Raw genomic sequence first — 18,038 nt, 5'->3', positions numbered from 1 at the left:
CCCCACTCCGAGGGGTTTTATCCCTGTTGGAAGAGCTGGTGATGCAATCCACTGCCACTCCAGTCCCCCACCCCTCCTGCTCATGTGTGTATGTATGAGTGTGTGTGTGCACGTGTGAGAGGGTGTATTTGCTTTTTGCATGTGTATGCATTTGTTCTTTACTGTCCCTGTCGCCATCACTTTGTTTGTCGTCCCTGCCCATACAATATACATTGCAAAGGGACAACAGGTGGATTTCCATGCTACAGATACTCCCTACGATGCTGATAATGCTGGCTGTTATGTAGGTAAGCCCTATGGTGCAAGTGGGCCCCATGTAGAAAACAGGGCTCATGGGTGCTGGTGCCTTCACCCCAGGGGCCCAGCATTGATGTACGGGGTCTCTCAGATTTTAGCCACAACAAGTCGACTACGCTTCTGAAGCTCAATAGGGATCAGGCTGTTCTGCCAGGCGGTTATTAAAGGGCTGTTTGTATTGCCTGCTGTTTTTTTCATTAGCAGGAATCTTATATCATCGCCTCTGAATATTGCATGAGGTTCAGCGAGGCTTGGTTGTCGTGACACCACCGTAATATTTCACAACAATCAAAGATGGATGAGCCTATTCTTCTAGGTAAATAGAGGGAGGCCTGGCACCAATGAGGAAAAGCCCAAAGACGGTGACGGTGACACTGACGCACCGTAAAGGGGGGCTGGAGGAGCAAAGAAGAAGGAGGAGAAGAAGAAAAAAAAAAAAAAACGAAGAAGAGTGATTGGAGTCCATAAAAATGAAAATGCACTGTAAGACAAATGGAGCAGGCAGAGATGAGAGAGCAAGGTAAATGAGGGGGAAAGAGAGAGGGAGAGGACAAGAGAGGGAGACAGAGTGAGAAATCAAGACGGAGGGAATGACAGAGTGAGGAGGATAAAAAAGCGAGAGATGGGGCTATTAGAGGGTTGAGAGGAAGAGTTAGTGAGAGACCCACGCTGCTCCCAGTAATTGAAAAGGCACCGGGACTGATTTAGAGGGGAGCTTAGCTGGGTTTGTTGGGATGGTGGGTGTGGGGTGTGGGGGGGCGGGTGAGGGGGGACGCTGCATTGCAGAGTACGAGGAGCAAGAACAGCCAAAACCCCCTGCGGTGCTTTGCTCCACCACCTCTACAGTCGTCATTAGCGCAACACGGTGAAAACGACCCTCCAAGGCCCATAATAAGCAGTGAGGCTGCAAAAACATTATGGCTAAATCCATACGAGCTAATTACTGTAGGTGTCTCTGCTTTTTTGGCATGAATAATACAGCGAAATAAAGAACGAGAGAGGACAGCTTTAAAGGAAAAGATAAAATGCAGTAATGAAGTGGGAGGAAAGTTCTCGTGTTGCTGCAGATGAGATCCATACATGAAATACAGAGAAATTTTCAAGTAGATTATTTGTGTGTTCAAGTGAGTGTACATGCACAGCGTGAGTGCGAAAGTGTAAAGATCAAGCCATTATAAAAGGTCGTCTCTGCTGTTCTTTATTACAGTGCTCGTGACTCTGAGAATCGGTCCGTTCCTATAAAATGTTGCCACTTTTACAGCCACCAGTAAGAAAAATATGCATGTTTAGCTCAATGTAACAACATCCAAAACACATTAAACTGGTGCTAATGTGACTTCTACTACTGTGTGTATGTGTCACTGTGTGTGTGTGTGCATGGTAGAAAGTGCCAGAAGCTTCCCCATGTTGATGGACCTGGCCCAGCTCACCTCCTCCACTTCCTTAACTTGCTAATCCAGCTGGACACTACACCAACAAACAGGGATACATGTCACCAAACACATGCCCTGTCTGCACCTGCCCTCACACACACACACACACACACACACGCACATATAGGATACACACCCTCTCATAGACATGCACACTCCTGCTATATGTCATAGGCCTGTCTCATAAGAGTGCCTGTTCTTTCCAGGGGCGCTGATATGCGATACTTCTGCCCGGTCAATCCTTCTCGCATTACTGCCTCCGCAGTGTGCTGCTTCATTTACACGTGAAATATTGATGTTCTTAATTTAACCCCCAGGGTGCTCAGGTGTCCCTTCCTCCCCTGCGAGAAGGGGAGGCCTTTTCCAGAGAACCCAGCAGCCCTGACGGCAAAACCACACCCTCTCCATCTTGGGATTGGTCGACAGGGTGCGTTTAGTTGTGCCTCATTGGGTGGCTGGCACACAGAGCAGCAGCACAGACCCACCATCAGAGTCACATCCCAGTGGGTTTGTCCTCTGTTTGGTACCCTGCCTGCTCTGTGAATGTGCATGTGCTTGAGTTGGTAAGATTGTCTGCCTGTCAGAGTGTGTACAAAGTTTAATGCTGTAATTGTGGTGTGTTAATTGTAAAACATATTTGATGTGGTAGGAAAACTGGTATCTGTAGACTTGTCCCAACAGTCACTCAGGCAGCACACTTGGCTTTTTTTCCCCCACCAGTCATTGTGTCTAATGGCTCCAAAGTTCAAAACAAACTGGTTTGGAGCACTAAAAGTGTAAAAGTGTAGAGTACCATGGAATAAATAAAAATAAAAGAAATCAGAACAGAAATCAGTAAATATAGCATCAGTGCCAACAGTGCAAGTACAATTACTCAACTCGCTGCTCTTCTAAATAAACACAGTACTACTCAGTATCTAACCTCTGCTTTTGTTTCATTAACAAGGCTACATATGCTACCTACCTAGCCAGCCAGCTAGCTTTGGGCCTGCTTAGCATCAAACTGAAGAGCAGCTAGCAAGTTGGGAGTGTTGTGAATTTAAGAATAGAAAGACATAAACATCAGAAAAGTCTTTCTCACTAGTTTTTCTGGCCAGGTGCTAACTAGCTAACTGGCAGTTAGCGAGCCTGCTAGGAGAGGTTGTAGGCATACGAGACAGGCTTAAAACTGAAGGAACAGGAACTGTATTTCTCAGTCATGAGAAGTGACAGTTTGATTTTTTTTTTAAAGGCATGAAATAAACACATCACTGGGAAAATGCCATCATTTTGAAATAAACCATTTTATTATGATGACATCAAAAAGAATTCCTGTGAAACTTGCTAATTTATTAAATTATATCAGCAATTTTTTGCTTCTTCTATATAGTTTGACTTGTTTATTTATACTCTAATGATTTATTTAACATTTCATTACTTAAAATAACTGTTATTTTCCTATAAATGTAAATTTTAAGGTTTGAGCAAGTGACTAACTGAGGTAACCTAGAAGAGCTGTGCTTCAGACCCAGTTGTCAATCAATTTCACGGCTGTTCCTATTGGCTTATCTGGTGCTGCAGGGAGGGGCGAGTGAGGAAGGCTCAGTGCATTAGTTTAGTTCAAAATAAAACAGCATGAGGTGTAATTAGAGGATGATAAACATGCTGAACAGTTACTGGCAGTATTTGGGCAGGGTTTCTCATCCTGTTTCTTGGTACCCGCCCTTTCCTTCATTCAGCCCCAGTTTATCTGATTAATGGGAGGAAGGTTCATTCCACAGTAGCTTAATGGTATCTAATTTAAAACAGATCTACATAGAGAGATAGTGTTTGAGGAATGCAAAGAATGTTCTGTTTTTCCTCTTGAAAGCAGAACCATGACCTGCATCTGTGTAGAAAGAATAAGGAGTGTGTATGCCTATGTACAGGGTATGATTAAGGGCATTGCTGCCTTCATGCTTTATCTTGCCTGGTGTATGTGTAGGTGGGTGGAGAGCTGTCTCAGTCTATCTTTGCTCTTTCCAAACATGGTCAAATTACACTCCAAATATAGTAAAACAGTTCCACTCTTACTCGACTTTTTAGACATTTAGGTAGTATGTTGCTGGAGGCATGGCAGAGACCTTCCTGCCTGCCCGTCCTGTACTTCTGTGTGTGTGTGTGTGTGTGTGTGTGTGCTGTTTAAAAAGTGCACACAGCAGTGGTGTTGTGGCCTGGTTTGCCTTACTAGGACAAGCCAACATGGAGTCATCAGCAGAAGCAAGAGGGTTTATTCAAACTCCCACTTGCCTTTTCAAAAACCCCCCAACATCCCAGTTACAGCATGCTGCTGTTGCCTAGCAACCGGCTCTGTCTTGAGAGAGAGGAGAGGCGTCATAGATGTGTATGTATATCCATGGCTGAGCGCGAGAGCAAACACTCTCTGCTGCCTCTCCCTCCCCTGTGGGCTGCTCACTCTCTCCACAACCTCACCGCCATGTAATAGGGCACAGTATTTTACAGTGTGAATAATGCCTCTGCTCAACATCACCCAATGACAATGCACATGGAGAGAATGATGCTTATAATAGTTTATTATTGACACATTTGTCTAGTCGGTAAACAACATACAGACTTGTTATGCTGTCTTTATAGATCATTTTCACAATCAAGCATAAGAAAAATGACATAAGACATAATAAAGTTCATGGTCTTTTATTTGAAAAAAAAATAAAGACTAGCATGTACAACTTGGAATGAATGTAAACTGAACTCAGATGAACAGTTGCGAAGACTGGTGCGCTGACACTTCTAACAGCATGCGCTGTGAACGCAGTACACCTCTCACTATGCTCTTGTCTGAGTCGAGAAACAGAGGAAGAAAAAGAAAAGAAGTGAAGGCCAGTGATTCTCTCTTGCAAGAAAAGAGGACAGACACTCCATCTCAGCGAAAAAGAAAAGAAAAAGAAAAAAAAAGAAAGCTCACCGTAAGACTCTTTAAGTCCCCCCTCATTTTAAAAGGGCAGGACGCACAACTACTAAGATGGCCGTCCAAATAACATAACAAAAACAAAAGAACATGCCAAACATTTGAAAATGTATTTTTTTTGTACATTGTTTTTTTCTCTTTTTATCTAGCATACAATTACGTCCCATTCCACTTTAACGCTTGAGTTAGAACCTGGTATATTCTCTCATCTTAACAGTACAGGGTTCCTCTCCAAATACAAAAAAACTGTACCAAACCAACAAGAGGACAGCTTATAGTGGAATCAGCACGCTCTGGTAGCCCGGAGGAGGGATGGGGAGGGGGAGGGGGGCATGGGGGGTTAGTGCTCCGGTCTCAAGCTGCATGCATGAAGAACAGAAAACAGAGAGAGAGAAAGAAGAGATGGCCAGCCCAGACATTTACCACTAGCAAATGGAACTGGAAGGAGTTCGCCAAATGCTTTAGCTTTAGTCTGAAGGTAGTAGTTACAGGGTTTGTTGTTATTATTTTTACTTGTTAAGTACTGATGCTAAACTGATCTCCGGGGGGAGGGGACAGGATCACTAACCATCATTTTCATGCAGATATTTTTTGTATATTTTTATATTTTTCCTGTGTGGACAGAAGGATATTTTATTTCAACATTCAATTATTTTCTATACAGAAACAGTATGAATAAATGAACATTTTTCCAAGAGGTAAGTAAAACATTTTGATTTTTTTTTTTCTTTTTTTTTTCTTCTAAGAGGGGACAGGACAGGGCAGGCAAGCTTCACTTTGCAGTCATCATCTGTACAAACTCTGCAGGTAGAGAGAGGGAAGGAGGGAGGGAGGGAGAGGGAGAGGGAGAGAGAGAGAGAGAGAGAGAGAGAGGACAAAAGACAATAAGGACATCAGGTTTAAGGCTTTGGCACAGCTTGTTGCCAGTAAGAGCAGTCACCTGCTAAATTGTTAAATGCTTTATTAATTTTTTAATCAACTTGAGCAGGTTCAGAACACACATCCTAATTAGTGTCCCCTTTCCAAACGGCTTCCGTGTTCATCTCATTAAACCCATTTGATTAAAAAGCTCTTGCATTGTGCTTACAGTTCTGGAGCAATGTCATGTCGACATGCACATGCACACACTTAAAATAAAAATCAAATAAATAAAGTGAGGCTTTCATTGTCTGCAGAGTACATATTCTGTCCATGGTACAATGAAAGTGTAGAAGTAGGGCACTTTTCAGCCAAGACTTATGGACTGTTCATAATATATCAACAGCCTTCTAGAAAATGAGCGCAGTCTCTCGTGTAATGTGCCAAGGGAGCGACAGTAGGGGGATAGGGAGAGAGAAAAAAGCTCCTGGCACACTGATGATAATTCAGAAGGATGACTTTCTCTCATCTCACTTTCAGCAGGCTCAATCTATAGCCCCTGTCTAATAACTAATATTACATGTGGCTGGCTTATCTTGCAGGTGCCCTCAGAGAAATACACAGCTTGGAAAATGAAGAGCTCTGGTCCCCCTGTTTAATAAAAGCTTACACCATGGCCTAGAAACTAAAGCTATTTGTGCACCATGACATTTTAGTATCTGCTTCCTTTATAAGCATCTTCTTTTATTTATTTATTTTTTTTACCTTCGTAGTTGACCTGTCCATCTCCGTCAATGTCTGCTTCTCTGATCATCTCGTCCACCTCCTCGTCCGTTAGCTTCTCTCCAAGGTTCGTCATGACGTGACGGAGCTCTGCAGCACTGATGTAGCCATTTCCATCCTGGAAACATGCAGCATGGGATCAAAGGTAAAACTCGTAAATAAAAATCCCACCAGATCAATTAATGAGCAGCCGTGGCAGCAGGTGTTATAAACGGATTACTATTTTCTTAGTAACTTAGTTTACTTTCAGTCTTACTTTAAAAAAAAAAAAACTCATCAGATGATACTGCAGCTGCAAGCATGTTTTTTATGAACTCCACAGAAAACTAAAGATTAAAAGAAAAGTAAAAAATCTGCTTGCCAAGCATGGAACCAATTCTTCAATCTTCTCATTATGTACTTTAAACTTCTTTTACCTTGTCAAATACCCGGAAAGCCTCACGGATCTCCTCCTCACTGTCTGTGTCCTTCATTTTTCTGGCCATCATGGTCAGGAACTCCGGGAAGTCAATGGTTCCATTACCTGGAATGGGTGATCAATGAGGCACATTTAATCAGCAAAAATTGCAATTACTTAATAGCAAACTCAGATAAGTAGAAACTAATATAACCCAGCTTTTAGCTGATGAAAAACACCTGACTGAAAATATTCATTTAGTGCCCCAGTCCTCTTTTTTCCCTGTGTATGACAGCAGCATTTACATTATTGTATGGGGACTTCTCTCCAGAGGTGTTTCTGGCTATGACGCTGCAACTTGAGACATGAGTAATCACAGAGAGGGCAGCGGCTCTCAAATCATTTTAGTATGCACCTTCCCTCCTGTGATAAACACAGCTACTGCAGGCTGAAAGGAGGAGTGGGGATGTATGTGTGTGAGGTACTCTGTGTGCGTGTGTTTCCCTTTCTTCTTCAGGGAAGCCCTAGGAGGAGGCTGCATATGTTATACACAGCACAGCGGCATTACAGGGAGGGGAACCCGTGGCCAGCCATCCATAATGTAGACATACAGTATACTCTGCTGCCTGGCCTTCAAGGAGCCAGGATAAATCAAAGGCTCATCTCTCCTGGTGCCCCTGTCAGAAACTGAGTCTGGAGGAGAAGTGAGAAGGGGAGGTGGGGAGCTTCAGTCCAGATGCTCCATCCCTCCTTCCCACTTTTATCCATCCTAGACTCCCTCTTTTTGTCCCTTTTTGTCGTCTAATATCAGGCAGTGTTAGAGTGTGTTTTTGGGGTTGCTCAAAATTGCGATCATTTGGACAGTTAAGTTGGTGGTGGTGGTGTTTCTGATGTTGCTAATTGCTGGTGGCGTGTATGCACGCAGCAGGATCAATATCCATGCTGCTGTTGTCAAGACAGGATTACCAGGGGATCAGAACCTCTTGTAAGGGGAAGGATCTATGAGGAGCTCAGCAGCTCACCAACTGCAACCACAGGAGAGAGGATGGGAGGGCTAGTGGTAAATCTAATGGTGGTGGTAAACCTTGCTCTTATGTAGAGGTTGTAGAAATGATGTAAGAATGTGGGAGTGTGTAGTGTATTATCATTAAAAATGGAAAAAAATACATCAAATTTTGTGAGGAGACTGTGATAAAGGTCAGGGACACCGAGGGCAAAGTATCCAGGAGGATTAGCCCTGGGGTGGGATGGAGGGGGCGGGGTAGGATTATATGCAGATTAACCAATGACAGAGCACGCCTCAGAGAGCGAGATAGGGAGAGAACAGGAGAATGGATGTGTGTGTGTGGAACAAAAAGGGATGCAGTAATGTGATGGGGCAGATGGTGATCTCATGACCCGGGGTAACAATCTAAGGACCCGTTATCTAACGCACAGAGACAGTCCAGTAGCACAGAGGGAACACATGCTGCCAGTGGGAAGAAGGGGGAAGGAGGAGGTTGGGAGGGGGGCTGAGGGGTCCCTAGTCTTGGGGAAGAGCTGGACTGCAACTGGAAAACCATCATCTGAGGGGCACAGTGACTAGAGAAGCGAGGCGGCCCTTGAGTGATAAGTGATATCTGCTGCAACTGCACCTCGGGCCAGCTGCTGCGGTGGAGGGGGGGAGGGCAAGGAGGGATGGAGATAGGGAGGAAAGCAGGCGGGAAGAGAGAGAAAATGGTGGGAGGGAAAGAGAGAGAAAAAAGAGAGGGAGGGAGGGAGTGGGCGGTAGAGAGGGAGATGGAGATGAGGGAGATGTGAAGAGGAGAGGATATAAGGAGTGAACCGAGTGGGAGATGGTGCGATTACACATAAGAGGTGCTGACGCAAACTATAGAAGGCTGAGGCATCTCAGCGCACTTGTATGTGTGGTCATCGTTTTTTCCTGCATCATAAAGCCAACTTCCATCCCTGAGATAAGAAAGAGGGGTGGGATTGTGTAATGATGACGAGTGATATGCTGGGACTGAAGCTAGTATTTTTGCCATGCAGTTATTTAATCCACAATTAAATTGTTTTTTTTTTGTCTCAAACATCTTTTTTACATATTTTTACCACACTGTGGTCTGCTTACGCCAGAAATACAGAAGCCCGGTATCATTTTTCAGTGGGTGTGATTAGTTTCCGATCTGTGTGGTTGTAAGAAAAACAGCAGAGATTCCCTTTCATACTGTAATCCACACTGTTCATAAACTGCAACTTGGCTTTTACAATCAAATAGCCAAGAGAGTATTTCTTCTAACAGCTCTCTTTCTCAGCCCTCCATCCTCTCTTCCATTCATTGTCATTCTTTACCACAGCATCCTTGTTTGGTAAATAAAGCTGATTTTCAATGGGCCAGCTGACATCCCATGGCTGTCGATGTGGGTACGGGATGTGCAAAGCGCAGAGAGGCCTTATGTAACCACTTTTATTTTCCATTACTAGCTTCATTGCTGTCTGACCTAGATTGCATCAGCCAAGGGAGGCAGAGGCAGAACAAGGGGATGTTAGCAATGGTGTGTGTGTGTATGCTTGCTCTTGGGTGTAACTGAGGGGGAGGGGAGGGGGAGGGGGAGGGTGCTGAGGATGGTGGGAGGACGTTTCAATAAAGGGGCAGCCAAGCTGCGGTGCAATTGATTTCTCCTGATCAATGCGGTCCCATTTACGAAATCCTATAAGCTGACAGAGCACCACTGGGGTAAAGGCCCCACTGACAGCTAACATCCTCGACTCCGCTGCCCAAGGACGGCCAACCTGGGGAGCTACTAGCCAACTTCTCTGACTCCTCTCTCTCTCTCTCTTTCTCTCTCTTTTCTGTCTTTCTTTCTATCACTCTCTTCCAATCACAGTGCCTTTGAGAGACGCTGCAGTGCAGGATAAAGAACTAGTGAACAGGAGGAGGAGGAGGAGGAGGTGAACAGAATAATCTGTCTGAATTATGGCACTCAGCATGGGGCACCAACGCTGACAGTCTTTTGACACTTAGCCTGCTCTTCTCACCAGCACTGAGAGCACCTCCTGCACATCCATATCTCTGACAATGTCAACTATGATGGAACTGAACACACAGTGACTAAACTGCTGACACAGAGGGCCACGTCATCTGAAAATAAAGCTGGCTGGACAGTTGGCCTGGACAGTTGGTTGACAGTTGGCAGAAAAGGGAGGGAGGTGGGCAACAACACTGCTGATGTGTTTCAAAATGGGGCAGTAATGGATGCTCTATCTAATTCATTTGTAACAGAGGTTTAATCACTGAAGTCATGCAATGACATGTTAACTCCAAATAATGGTTACATTCTTCCACAACAACTGAAATGAATGGATAAATCTTAGTATCTCCTGTATCACCTTGGATTGAGCTGAAATTAGGAACCTTAAAGAACGTATGTTGGTTTAATGTAGCTGCGGTTAGCAGTGACAGTTGCAGGTCATTTTTGGATTTAAAAATAGGGGGGCGTCAACAAGGAAGGATCATGTTAACGTACATATTATAACCCTTCCCTCTCACTTACAACAGACTTACTGAGATACTCAACATGTGTCCAGTGACATATTGTGAACCCCTGGTCACAAAATGAGCTACAAAATAGACAATAGATAGCAAGACAATTAATGATTTAGTCCACTCTTCTGTTTATGATTTCACAGAAAACATGACTGATATCTAGTAGCACTGTATCTGAGGTCTCACACACTTCTTAGATGAAATTTAGAATGAGAAGCACCTAATATGACTTGTTCTAACAATAAATATACCAACTCCGATACTAAACCTCTTTCAGCCTCATCATTTGGGACCAATCAATAAGGATATGTTAGCTCTGTTTCCTTATTTGGCATCTCATATGACCTCTTTATCAGAGGGCTTATTTATTACTGACATATCAGGAATGAGTAACTCTCAACTATTAATGTCAAGGGTAAATCAGACATGTGTATACTGACCGTCAGCGTCCACCTCATTTATCATGTCCTGCAGTTCGGCCTCTGTGGGGTTCTGGCCCAGCGACCTCATGACGGTGCCGAGCTCTTTGGTGGTGATGGTGCCGTCACCATCCTTGTCGAATAAGGAGAAAGCCTCCTTAAACTCTGCAGGGGCGGAGGCGAGAGTGAGAGGTTAGATTACTGTTGTTGCAGTTACAGAAATGGGTTATGTTAGGACGCTGCAAGTCCAGGTCGAGGGGGTTAATCGATTCTGGTGAGTGATGTGACTACAGGGGCCAAGTTAACTCAGTTCATGCTTGTCTGTAGAAATTGGTCCATATGAGCGTGAACACAACTGAAGCTGTAAATGTGCTGAGCTGTGAAACCACACAGGGATCTTATCTCATACTGTGAAAAAAAGAGAACAAACTAGAGGATTGGAAGTTGAAAAAAGCCACAAGATTTCAGTGTGAGAACTTGTATGTGTGTATCTGTTTTTTTCTTTGTACGAGCAGGTTTCTAAACTACAGGCCATAAAGACCCATGGATCCAGGAAAGTGCAGGCAATAGTGAGCATTACCCTTGGAGCATTAGCACAAGCTAATTAGCCACAGAGGGGGTTTGACGGAGAAGAACTGTGCAGCCTCCAGTTTTAGTACAGAGCCCATATCATTTATTTATCAAGAATATCAAGGTGCCAGAGTGATTGAAACTACTAGTGAGCTTGCCTGGAAAACTGTCTATTCACTGTCCCTTTATGGGTTTCAGCCCTGACTCATGACATACTGTAAATACTTCTTCCTCTTACTTCCTGTTCATTTCGAAAAGCTAATGATCTACCAAGGGAGGGCGGGTGCCATATCCTTCAATTTTCTGTTTGATTTCATGTTCTCTGTATGTGACATGGAAGCAACCACGACAGCTAATGAGAAATAGGAGGAACTTTATTGAATATATCATAGGGTGGAACTGATAGCGATGCAGCCAGTAAATATGTGAAGACATGATTTGGCTGCTAGAGGAAGTAAAGAGGAAAAAAACTCTCTGTTCCTACCTGCAATCTGCTCCTCTGTTAGTTGGTCAGCCTGTGGTTGGAAAAAAGAGGAGAGGGAGAGAATTACAAACAAACAAGTTACTCAACCAGGAAATTATTCCAAATCCCCAAACCGTTTCGTCATTACATTCCTCATCATCCCCACCCACCGACCACCACATAGCTCAACACTGGACGCAGTGTTCCGGGGTCTGTTGGCCTCAGTGCAAGGCCATCACCAGAGGCCTCAACTGGAATCTGCTCATGGGGCTGCCAAGATTGACCACTAACAATACCCTAAATTAACTGGTAGCCACAGACACTCTAATGGCATTTTCCTCCGAGCAGAATTTCATCATGCCCAATTAATTTTGTCCCTGTCAGAGTCAGACTGGAGTCTAGGTGGTATACCTAGACTGCTGTATAATAAATACTGATGCTGATGCTCTCTCTGATAGCAGAGGCTTATCAAGATGCTTTTTAAAGGTTGTGTTTGTTTAATATGCTGCTAGAAAGCTTAATGTATAGAGAGCGCATGTCAACTTCCAGCTGATGAGTGACTCCATGAAAAGTAGGTTACGCCATGGTGGCCCTCACATGAGGGCCTGCTGGGAAACAAGATAGTGTAATAAAACGGATGAAGTGCTGTCACCAGACCAGGAGAAAAAGTTTAGGCGGGGTTGTTTTAGGACATATCAGCATGGAACTGTTTTCCATGGTTCTACCAGACAGGAAAAAAAGGGCTTGCTGGGTTGGCGCGGTTTGGTTCCCCTCCCCGCCTGTTCCCTCCACTAGCTGTGGCTCTTTTCATGGCTGATAGTGACTCACGCATGCTTTAAATGGCTTGGAAGCGAGAATCCGCTGCCAGGCCTTTTTACATAGACGGATCCAGCCTCTTTGTAAAAAGAAGCCACTGATTTCAAACAAACACCCGCAGCAGTAAAAGTGTGAATACAGAGCTTGTGGTGCAAATAACTCCCACAGGTACCCTCCCTCATCCCTGCTTCAGAAAAAAAAGGAGTTTGTTTTGTTATTATTGTTAACAGACCACACTGACATCATTGTGCTTGGCAACAAAGATGGAACACACACAGACAAACATGAGTGGTCACAGATGTGCACATACACTCACACACTGATGTACGTGCATGCGTACTCTAGCGCGCACACACACACACACGCACACACAAGTCTCTCTTAATGGCATTCTTCCTCAACACCAATACTTTCCATCCCCATGTTTCCTGTGAATTAGTCAGAGTAACCAGTTCTGCCTCAAAGCGAATTCCTGCAGCCCATCGGTGTGTTTATGTGTTTGTACAAGCAATCTAGCTTTGGATACAGCCAAACACACATCCAACGACAAAGTCATCCTCAAATACCATAGCTGTGGAAACCTGAGCTTTGTTAAGTCCACGTTTGGAGGTGCGGCTATTTTATTTTGTAATATGAGCCAGTAAATTGAATTTGTTATATAACAACTAGATTTGGTTAGACTGGATAAGGTTTTAGCAGATCACCGTGTGACATGCTGCGAGCTGACCTTTAGCTCTTCATAAACAAAAAGGCCTCTCCTCCTCCTCCTGGCTTGAGTAGCAGCAGCCACAGGATGGATCGATCTGGCCAGCGAGGGACTCATGGATAACTTCAGCAGCGCTCATACAATTAGCTGACATGATTCAATAACCTGCTCTGTACACACAAGCGCCTGCTTTTCTTCCCTCTTCCTGTCTCCATTTCCATCTGTGAGAGAGGAAAATGTCAGGAGACAAAACAGCCTTGCTGGTGCTAAACATGCCACCCAGCTTGACCAATATTTCCAGTCTCATCTGGTTATTTTCTGCCATCATCTTCCACTGTCCCTCTTATCTCTTATGCTTTGTCCTTGTGTTAATTTCTCACTCTTTCTCTGTTAATGAGTCTCCCTCCCTATCTTTATTTAGTCACCCTCTTTGTCATGCTGCGTCGCTCCTGTTGTATCTTTGCTGTCTCTCTCTGTCCCCCGCTGTCTCTCTAAGTGGACTGGGTGTGGGGGTTTGGTGACTCAGTGCTATGGATCCTCCCCTGGCTTAGGCCCAAGCTGTTGGGGCCTCACAGTGCTGCTGCACCACCAGGCCCACTACCGGCCCATCCCTTCCTCTTCACCCTTTTCTTCCTTTTTTTTCCCTGGCACTTGGACCTAAGCCCAGTACCAACTCCTCCTTAGCCTTTCCCCTCTATGTGTCTCTTCTCTCTTTCCTTATGTGGCATACTGTTCAGAGGAAACTCCCTGTGATTCACCATCCTCTGTGTCTTATGGACATGGTTGTTCACTGCCAGGCTTCCACTCTTAATAACAGCTTGTAGAGGACTGTGTGTGTGTGTGTGTGTGTGTGTGTGTGTGTGTGTGTGTGTGTGTGTGTCTGTTATTGGGGATGGGTGGTACTCTGCTGGCAGTGGTCCGCACTGGCATGATTCGGTCAACCACTCCCACTGTTGCCCATGGCAGCCGGCCTCAGCAATGCGCTCCAAACGGGACTGTGGGAGGCAGGAGGCAGTTCACTGGGCCAGTGAGGAATATCTTTTACTCTCACTGGATGACATATCACCTTTGTACTAACATACTGCATCCTCCCCTGTTCACACTAAGTTTAATGTGACACGGGATGCAAAATGGTGTTCGAGAAGACCAATTATTATCCTCTTCATTAGCATCCCTTTATCGACTCTTTCCAGGTTTTTGGAGTTGCCAACCTGTCACTGTGAGGTGCCCAGACTATCCTCAAGTAGCGTCTCTACTCTGCTGTATATTCACCAAATGAAAGGTGCAAAAACCAGCTGTCACTCTGACAGATGGGTGTGACATACACACACACACACTCTCATACACACTTCCATTCACCATAGCACAAGCACAAACACAAAGAGTCAGTGTGACATACACACTTCTTTTCTATAGGAACACTGAGCTCCACAGAGCGCTGAACGCCTCTTTTCTTTGAGGCTTAACAAAAGACAGTGAGGCCGGGCTGCGTCTGGAAGGGAGGAAGGAGAGAGGATGGGTGTAAACACCACCAGTCTCCCTGCACCCTGCAGACAAGGCCGGTCCACCATATGGCCCGGTGGCAGTAGGTGGCTGGGTACTCCTCTGCACCACAGAGAGCACTTTATCGCTCCTAGACACTAGGGACATGGAACATGGCACAAGGTGTTGCCGCCAAGCATATAAATTATTCACTGCAGTGGATCAGATGTCCTTCAAGTTACTAAACATGCATCAGCAAACAAGAGCGTAACAGGAATAGGATAGGGCCTTAGCATGGTCCAACTACTTATTCGATACTTCCACTTCAATGGGGGAGGCTGTTTCCACTTCAATGGGCGTATTGGTGCAGACAAGGGGCTTACGCCTGTGGATTAAACTTTTCAGAGATGCTGATACGCAGGCTAACTCCATAACAATTCCACTTTACACTCCAATTACTGCGCTGCCTTGCAACGTGAAACTGCATCACAGCTCGATACCATATATGGGATATTTGATCACAGCAGAGGGGGGAAAGAGGTCTACAGCTTCTTGACTCCCTCGGGCCATTAATGATCTATCAAGCTTGATAATCAATGAATTAGCTTGAAGGCCTCTTTTCCACATCCAGATCATTTCCACCTGGTAACCTCTCCTTATGTGACATAGCTGGTGGAGGGGCTCTGTTTCATTAGCTGGTTGCAGATGTCAACGTGCGTGTGAATGTGTGGCTCCAACATCTGGTGAAGTTGGTTAGAATCGTGTGCTAATGTGTACGTTAGTATATTTTGCAAGTCACCGAGGCCTAGGCCAAGCTTACGGTTTTAACTGAATTTAAGTTGCGACAGAATAATACCTAACTTTTAAAAAATATATCAGCTGTAACATTCATATTTCACAATATGTGGTGTGACATAGATTTGGAAAATGTCGACTGAACTTCAGAGCGGTTGATGTTTTGTGGTGGTTAGTACCAGAAAGAGCTTCTTGGACAACTCACACGGGCACCACATTTGCATAACATCGAAAATTTGCAAAGAGGCAACCAAATCAGCCGACATAACACAAATAGATAACATAGCCTGAGATAAACTCTCGGAGCCCGCAGTGAAGGCGGAACTGCGTCGGATATCGCTTTTTGCAGCCTTTACAGACCAGGCGACACAGTTTAGCTACAACCCTGTAATTACAGAATATGGTCAGTTTCCGTTGCGGAACACTGACGAGATCCAATTGTGCCATACCCCCATTGTGGCTCGACACGGCTCGGCACGGCTCGAGCAGCAAGATGGTGCAACCTAGAAAAAGGGAAACCAAACGCAGCCGTGCTCGTTTTTCCTCATGACGAGGGGAGCGCCATTCACGGGTTCGCCGTGTTCAAACCGCGTGAACAGCGGCTACAGCGAAAGAAAACAAGAATATCTTTCTAACATATGTGTAGAAACACGTTAGGAAAGATAACAGTGTATGGCTCTCCTACGTTTCTAATAACGTTAGACAGGCTTCCCAACACGCCTGTGCTCCTAAGGCGGATTGTAAAATGTACCCTAATGCACTCATGGCTGCTGAATTATGCTGTAATAACCCAGAATAGCTTGCTAGTTATTCCGATACCACTAAATCTAGTCCAAGAATTAATTCGATCTGCACCATGCAGCCTTGTACCAGCTACCTGACCCGATATAGCCGAATAGCCAATAATGCTTTATGAATTGCGCAGTTATGGGGGAAATACGGTCCCGGTTAGAAGGTGACCAGCATTTGAGATATAAAAAAACAAACATGAACGAAGAAAGACCGTGATATAGCTTCACGTTATCCCATGCGCTGACTGAAACACATAAAAAGCGGTTTGCGGGCGTTTTCCGTCCTCGTCTACACATAAGAGCAGCCCATAAGAGCAATCAATGACTGAGCAGCAAATAAGGGAACGGAAAAGGCGTTAAACCGCACCGGGTTTACAGTTGTAGTAAAGAGGCTTTCCTACAATTAAAACGTATTTCTCTTCTACACAGAATGAATGACAATACATACCATGTCGGATGGGTTGTGTGCTTGTTGGTCTGTGGAGGCAGACTAGGAGTGTGGTCGTTCCTTAGATGGAGTTCCACTGGCGGGTTAGGAGTGTGTATATTGGCCGTGGCCAGAATGGGGATTGCCTGTGTATCCTTCCGCCACACTAGCACTGATCACTCACTTCCTTATTTCAATTCAGGACTGTTGCAGCAAGCTCGGGCCTCCAGGAGACGACCTGCCAATCACCGCGGCTAAAACGCCCGCAGTGCACATAGAGCGTCCTTACATTCATATTGAACTGAGGATGTGTGGACATTCACTTAATTATAGCTAAATCCATCTTTGCAGGATGTTGTTTTAATGATGGGCATTAAGAGTGTTGCCAGTATAATATCACTTTATCTGTGGATAAGAAAACATAGTAAACCTGCTGGAGATCAGAGCTCTAGTAGTTAATATGTTGTTTCCATCCTCATAAAACATTAGCCTCCATCACAGCAAGCAATGCCAAACTGATGTAAGTCATGTAAGGATAAGGTCCTTTAAGGAAAGCCTGGATTAGTGTTTCTAGATATTAGCTTTATTCACCATATTATGCACACTTTGTGATATCTATGTCCTTGTTTTGTTCACTACATGCTGCAGATGAACATAACTTGCAAGAAGCAATATTCTATGGAGTTTGTTTGGTTGGCCCCTTGGGTGCTTCTTGGCCAAGTTAGACAAAGCAGCAATAAAGTAGCCCATTGAAGTTAAGCCCAAATGGTTAAAAAAAAAAAAAAAGTATATCTGAACTAAGCCATCACCATCCTTATCATCATCAGTGTCCTAGCCAAGACAAAGATAAATCCATGGACAGGCTACACTAACTTGTTTGTCTGGATTTTAGTAACTGTCACTCAACTAGACAGACTGGAAAGACTTCTGTGAGTTTCTCCTCATTTTTCCACTGCCTGATAATCATTACGAATCATTACAACACAAGGATCAAGACTATTAAGGCAAAAATAATTTTAAAAAAGGCAGAATTTATCATGTGTGAGATGGTGAACATTTGACAAATGAGTGTCAAAATGGAAGACAAAATTAGGCTATAGCTCCAAACTGAAATGAATACATTTAATTTTTTGTTATTATTTAAGTTTGTCAGTCCACTAAAGACCTATTTCTACTACCATAATCTCTTTTTTTAATTAATTTATTTGTAATTTTGTTACCATATCTACAAATTTTGAACTCTACAATCAAACTCATAGGCTTGAAAAAAGGGCAGACTGTGCCTTTAAATTGAGGCATATAACTGTGGGAACTTACATCTTCAG

The 18,038-nt window shown here is 44.3% G+C and overlaps 1 protein-coding gene across 1 annotated transcript; it reads right to left on the bottom strand.

Moving 5' to 3' along the window:
- Positions 1-4,387: 4,387 nt before the first annotated feature.
- Positions 4,388-16,884, bottom strand: calm1b (calmodulin 1b). The gene is made up of 6 exons (XM_018694748.2): positions 16,735-16,884; positions 11,718-11,748; positions 10,685-10,828; positions 6,735-6,841; positions 6,301-6,436; positions 4,388-5,478 (listed from the first exon to the last, which is right to left on the bottom strand). The coding sequence occupies exons 1-6, from the start codon at positions 16,735-16,737 to the stop codon at positions 5,450-5,452; spliced, it is 450 nt and encodes a 149-aa protein (XP_018550264.1). The 5' UTR covers positions 16,738-16,884; the 3' UTR covers positions 4,388-5,449.
- Positions 16,885-18,038: the final 1,154 nt, after the last annotated feature.

Source organism: Lates calcarifer, linkage group LG7_1, assembly GCF_001640805.2.
Source record: "Lates calcarifer isolate ASB-BC8 linkage group LG7_1, TLL_Latcal_v3, whole genome shotgun sequence".
NCBI classification, from domain to species: Eukaryota; Metazoa; Chordata; class Actinopteri; family Centropomidae; genus Lates; species Lates calcarifer.
Note: the sequence above shows the minus strand (reverse complement) of the source record. Positions and strands in the feature narration are given on the sequence as shown.